Source organism: Hipposideros armiger, unplaced genomic scaffold, assembly GCF_001890085.2.
Source record: "Hipposideros armiger isolate ML-2016 unplaced genomic scaffold, ASM189008v1 scaffold_23, whole genome shotgun sequence".
Taxonomy (NCBI): domain Eukaryota; kingdom Metazoa; phylum Chordata; class Mammalia; order Chiroptera; family Hipposideridae; genus Hipposideros; species Hipposideros armiger.
The window spans coordinates 2,166,192-2,172,960 of NW_017731373.1; the positions used below are offsets into that span (position 1 = coordinate 2,166,192).

Below are 6,769 nucleotides of genomic sequence, written 5' to 3' on the forward strand. Positions count from 1 at the left end.
AAATGATAATTTTGGCTACATAGAGTTAAGTAAAATACATTATTAAAATTAAATTCACCTGTTTCTTTTTTACCTTTTTAATGAGGCTACTAGAAAATTTAAAACTAAATGTATAGCTTGCATTATATTTTCATTGGACAGTGCTGATTTAAAGGTCGTAAAAGCCATGGTACATACAAGTGACCAGTATGAGAAACACAGTGATTTGGGATATTTGTTTTTGACCAAATCACCTGTAATCATTTATATGGAGAAAGACAGTTTTTTCAGTAAATTCTCTTTTAGGTGATGAGTCCATTAACCATAAATTCCTATGGATGTGTAGTCAGAAAAATACCTTTTTTGTTTGTTTAGATAATCTGTACTTGCCATGGCACTATAAACCATATTTAGTAGTTATTAATTTACATTTCTAAATACCAGCTTCAATCTCTATTGAGATTCTAACTACTGGGTAGTATTAGAACCATTGTTATTCTTTTCTCTAGTTCCTTTTTTTCCTCCAAGTACATGCCCTGGTTCATTCTCAGTCCTACTTTCCTTTGATGCTTTTCCCTGACTGCCCTTGGAAGAACTGAGTGAGGAGAATTACTTTGCAGTTTTCTTTTCCTTTAATAGGTTTGCTGATTTGCCATGAGACAATAGGTTTCATTGTTTCTGACAAATGGAATAGTATAAGACAGGTTTATTAAAATATAAAGATATAAATTTCATGCTAAATTTCAAAGGAGGTTCAAGGAGAAAATTCTTTAGAGAGCTGCTAGAGTGGTAACAGGGTGCCAGGCACATAATAAGGGATGCTTTCTAGGATCTTAGAAGGCAGTGATCGCTGGAGGTTTTTGTGAAGAGGAGGCTTAGGGCCTGTTGGAATGGTATAAATCGGTGGACCAGGAATCAGTATATTCCTTGTATAAACATGTTTTTGAGTCTTTCTTGCTAACTACGATGATCTAGTGTAATCATTGACCATCAGTCAGTGGTAGTCCCTGCTGCCCGTGTGTCATTCTTCAGGGCTCTCCTCATGCTTTAGAGCTGGGATATTTACATGCTTGCTTGCATCTCTCTGATCTTTTGTAAGCTGGAGTGCTTGTTTTGAAAGATTCCTTATCCTTGCCTACAGATTTTTAACATCTGGGAAAAAGCCTGTGCATACTCTGCAAACTGACCAGCCTCAGTTTCCTCATTTGTAAAATCAGAGGGTTAGATTAAATTATCAGGTGTTCTTCCCAGCTCTAAATGCTGTTTTCTTCTAGATACAATGTTGGGGATGAGAAATTAGGAGACTGATTCATGTGTCTTCTAGAGACCTGATATTATAGTTCATGGGGATAATAAAGCCGTATTTATTGATGTAACATTGAATTTTATAATCCTTCTAATATTGTAAGGCACTTTTTTTCTTAGAATATGCTCAGGTTTTTGGAATAAGACACATACATAATAAATATGCCTAATTTAGGAGGTAGAGCTCTTTGGTGATGCATATTTATATTTTTTCTTTTGTAGTGTCCTGCTATAGACTATACTAGACACACACTTGATGGTGCTGCATGCCTTCTGAATAGCAATAAATATTTTCCCAGCAGGTAAACAAAACTTTTAAACATGGTCTTAAACTTTTTGGATTTAATTTAAAAGATTGATGTTTTTAAAACTAAAACTAGGTTGCTGGTTAATGCATTGTATTCTTTAAACTTTTTTTTTTTTTTTTAGCTGTTGTGTATTTAACTTGTTCAAAATTATTCACGTTTTGAAATTAGGGTTGTGGTTAAACTAAAGGTAGCAGGACTTGGCTCCCAAAGTTCACAGACCAGTTCAGTCCAGATTAGTCCTTGCTGCTGTGCGTCATTCCCCAGGGCTCGCTCGTTAGTGCTTTAGACTTGAGATATTCACACACTTGCGGACTTGAATCCGTCATGGTCAGAGTCAGCCTCCTCTTAGCATGCCTAAAACCCAGACTTTCCTTAGTTGGACTGCTTGTTTTTGAAAGATTCCTTATCCTTGCCTACAGACTTTTAAAATCTGGGAAGAAACCTGTGCATACTGTAATATATTATTGGTGAGGTTTGTGACTGGCCTTTTATTCTATTAAAATATTTCTTACCAGGTGGATAGATTTGGAGATATTTTCCCCCCACAAATATCATTAATTCCAAATAGCTCATATAAAATATGTAAAAAAATACTGGGTTTTGCCTCAGTAGCCTATATGCACTTTAAAAAAAAAAGAATATCAGAAATATGCTCCAAAAATTTTTATTTTTATTTCTCCAAAAATTTTTATTTCTCCAAAAATAGAATTGAGTTCTATAGAAGAAACACTAATTCCTTTTCAGTATTTTAATTACATTAAACTTGAACAAAGTTTCAAAACTATAATACGGAATTTCTTGGGCACTGTGGTTACATAGAAAGAGCACTGGCCTAGGAATGAAGAATTGGTTCTGCTGCCCTTGCAACTTACTAGCACTTTGACCTTGGACTGGTCACTTACTTTACCTAGGTGTCAGTTTTCACACTTGTGAATTGAGGAGATTGGAATGTATTGTTCCTAAGATCTGTCCTGTTCTGTGAATCAATGATTTCTTTTCTATTTCTAGGGTTAGCATAAAGGAATCATCTGTAGCAAAACTAGGATCAGTATGCCGTAGGATTTACAGAATATTTTCACATGCTTATTTTCATCACCGGCAGATATTTGATGAATATGAAGTAAGTATATTTTACTAATTATCCTGATGCATTCTTACAATAATAAATGTTGATATTATGTCTAGCTTTTTTTGGTTTGGGATAGTAAATTAAAATAACATCTTTTCTTCCTCTCTACAGAATGAAACATTTTTGTGTCATCGGTTTACTAAATTTGTGATGAAATATAATTTGATGTCCAAGGATAACCTGATTGTACCCATTTTAGAAGAGGAAGTTCAGAATTCAGTTTCTGGGGAAAGTGAAGCATGAAGGGAATCATATAGAAAAAAATGTACTGATCACATAATTAACATTAATTATGTACTGTATATATATCATTTTAGACACATCAATCATGTATCCATATTATAGCCTCTTTGTTTAGTATAGGTAGGTTTTTGTATGCAGAGGGTTGCTTTTTAAAATGGGAAATACTTTTTAAGTTATTCATGAGCTATCTATTCACTGGTGTGGCACTCATGGTTTTTACATAAGATTAGTATTACCTGTTTATAATGCCTGTTAATAAAAGAATTTACAGTTTGGTAAAATTGCTGCTAAACAATCATTGGTTCACAATCCTCATCAAATAAACCCATCTATAAAACGATGAGTAAGCTTGAGGTTTCCCACAAGCCATTTACTAAAGAAATAGTAATGTTTTCCTTTGGTTTTACCCCAGAATTTAGATATTCTAGAAAATTCTGTAGTACATAGTTTAGCTTTAACTTTTCAAAACTGAGATAAGTGTGTTTTAAAATTCTGTTTATAGTTTTTGATATACATATATGATTATGTGTATATCCAAATATAAATCAAATGAAGCATTAGTAATAGTTAAATAATATTAATGCTACATAAAGTATATTTTAAACCTGCATACTTGGAAAGGATTTGTTTCTGCAACAGTGGACTGTTACATACAAGACGGTGATAATGATAAGGTGTGTAAATGGTGTCCCCACTGGAAACCTGCCCTATCCTTCCCTTCTCCTCATTTCCCTTCATTCCCTCCCCAAACACATTAGCTGAGAAGCTTTTCACCAGACTGTGATTTAGTGGTGGCTTATACCTATTTATATTGTATTAATTGCTTACGGATTATACCTCATGTTAGCAATTACACTACAGGAAAAATGTACTGGCCTCGGCTCTTGCTTATCTTTGTTTTGCGAAATTGTTCTAACTACTTGGAAAATAGTCTTCAAAATAGTTTGACTTTCTCTGTTAGTAATATTAATCTTTTCTTCTAACCATCAAGGCAGCATTTAAATAGAGTTGAAAAATATTATAGTATTTATTTTATGCTCCCTCCCCACAATGTTTATGTTTGAATTATATGCACATGTGAGGTTTTTTGCAATTATTTACAGGTTCCAGGGTGTTGATGAATGGTCATACATTTTTTGGACTTAGTTATAATTCAATGTCTTAAGAAGGATTCAACTGCAGATTTTACAGTCTTATAGTTTAATGAATGCAATCTTTAACAAAGCACTGAGGTCTTTTTGCTAAACTGGTAGTGAGGCACTAAGATAGGGTAAAAAATATTGTACAGTAGTAAAGAAAATACATAAATTCATCTCTTGATGGGAGTTAATAAACATGGGGAACTTCTTTTTCATTTAAAAATGGTTATTTTGAAATGAAGCTGGAAATATATTCATCTTACTTGATTTGTTTTTTTTCAAATTTGAGGAAATATTTTTTACCATATTCTGAGACAAGTATGTTCAGCAAAAATGTGGGAAAGAGTAGCATATAGCGAATGTGTATATATCCTTATGCCTCTCCAAGTCGGCCAGTGTATTTGATTTTGGAACAGTGCTATCCTAACAGCCAGTCATTACTTTGCCCTAACCCACAGCTATCTTTTAAGAAATTTTATGGTCTTAGTGAAATGAATGTTGACTTTGAAATTATGTATTTATATTAATGTCACTATAAACCAATGGGAATATTAATTTTTACACAAATTGCTAAATATTGAGAGGCTAAACTACTAAGTGAATAAATTGTGTATAGCAATGTAGCTGCTCTTTCTAGATGGTATCTCTATGGATTTCTGTTGCAGCAGCTGGGATTGGCAATCTGGTTAAGTATTTTGAAACACATTTTGAATAATATGGCTTGGTGTTAACGGGGAAATAAAATACGTTTTTTTTCTTACTCATTCCATCTTACCTGTACTGTGTTTGGAACTGATCATAAAAAAAAAAACCACAAAAGGAAACATTAGTTTGTAGTCTTGCTTTTGCATTGGTATTGACATCTCCTTTATACTCTTATGTGAAGTGGACTTGCTGTACTAGATAAGAGCTAAATGAAACAGTTACTATTTTTCCTTAATACTGTTTACAGAGTTTTGAAAATATACATGTATTTACCTAAGTGATATTGAAAAAATTAATGACCCTTGTAAACTATTGATTTATAAAGTGTTCTAAGAAGAGGGGAATAGAAAACTCATAGCTCTGCGTAATAAGGAAGTTAGGGTCCACTTTTTTTTTTTTTAAAGCTGAGCCATCCTGCCACCTGTTGGCAGCTCACTGGCAACTCAGCTCGGGCCGGGAATTGAACCGGCGATCTTGTTGCTCAGAGCACTCTTCAGCAAGCTCTTAACCAACTGAGCCACTCGGCTGGCCCTAGGGTCCACTTTTTGTTGGATTATCCAATATAGGTCCAAAAGTTAAAATTTTCTGTCAATAACATTATTTTGATCATACAGTAAACTCACTTATTTTCTCCTATCAGATCGGGAAAGTAGCTAATTTAAATTATGTTCCTGTAAGTATCATAGTTCTTTTGTGTGTGTACCTTTTCTTTTCTCTGACTTGAGATCAAATTTGCATTTCTAGAATACTTTCTAGATATTAACTATTATTAAACTTAAATATTAAGTTTAATTCTTAATGAATTAGCACTTTTTAATATCAGCATAACATTAAAAATCCATAATTACGTTAGCAAGAACTTTTTATGGTTTAAACACATTGACTGACTAATGTCAAATTTATTGTAATAGCACTAATAATTTGTTCCTATGTACTTTGCTCTACTTTCTATGTGATGACATCTTTTTGCCTGAAGGGTTCCTTTAATTTTATTTGCACAGTTATATACTTTATTTTTTTTAATACTCCTTGGATGTGCTAAAGGTTTCTTGGTGTAGTTCTTCTATGCTATGCAAATGTTTTAGTAAAAGTAGTTGACTTTCATTTCTTGAATGCAGGTAATTATTAACTAAGCAGACACTGCAGATGTGTTGATGCAACACGGTTAGCAGTTTATTTGAGGTGGTCAAACATGTAAATGTGTTTTCTGAAAAACTATACATTATTAGTGTAGGGTACACTATAAAACCAGGTAACTACCTATGAAGTGAATCCACTAGAGGGTTATGTTACTCATCTAAAAGATTCAGTTAGAGCCTCACTCTTAACAGTTGGAGATGCATATTTTATAGTATATTTTATGTGGGCTGGGAACCTAATGAAATTAAGCAAAGAGAATATAAAATTTTCATAATAATCTAAATTTCCAAAAGACAATAGTTGACATCCTGAACTTACATCCATGTACGTAATATGTCAGTTAAGTGTCTGATTGATTCTAGGATTAATTATAGCATCAACTTTCAAAATTAGTAAGATTATTATTTATTTTTAAATGAAATCAGCATTTTACCCTGATTTGATTTCTGCTGCAAACCTTGGTAAAGCAGTTTATAATTCCATAAATAGTGTATTTACCACTTTATTTTGGGTGGACCTCATGAGAGTCATCTGTATCTTTTATAACAATTAGAAATCTTTACTTAAAAATTGTAGTTTGTTACAGATTATAGGATTTTCTGCCTTTTTGGTGACAATGACAAAGGAACAGTCTCATAACATATGATGCTTTTATGTAAAATAATTTTCTACCTCTACATTTGCTGATTTTAATGTTTTGGTTTTTCTTAGTATCTAAAAGAAAATGTTAATTTTTTTTTTTTTTTTTTTTTTAGCTGAGCCATCCTGCTACCTGTTGGCAGCTCAGCGGCTGCTCAGCTCGGGCTGGACTCGAACTGCTG

General features: G+C 32.9%; 1 protein-coding gene across 2 annotated transcripts in view; it reads left to right on the forward strand.

Moving 5' to 3' along the window:
• Positions 1-4,872, forward strand: part of LOC109379249 (MOB-like protein phocein) — a 51,226-nt gene extending 46,354 nt beyond the window's left edge. For both annotated transcript variants that reach the window (XM_019635732.1, XM_019635730.1), the window contains 3 exons: positions 1,507-1,586; positions 2,601-2,712; positions 2,833-4,872. In XM_019635732.1, the coding sequence (XP_019491277.1) occupies positions 1,507-1,586; positions 2,601-2,712; positions 2,833-2,964 (324 nt within the window). In that variant the 3' untranslated portion in view covers positions 2,965-4,872. The remainder of the gene's footprint in view (positions 1-1,506; positions 1,587-2,600; positions 2,713-2,832) is intronic.
• Positions 4,873-6,769: the final 1,897 nt, after the last annotated feature.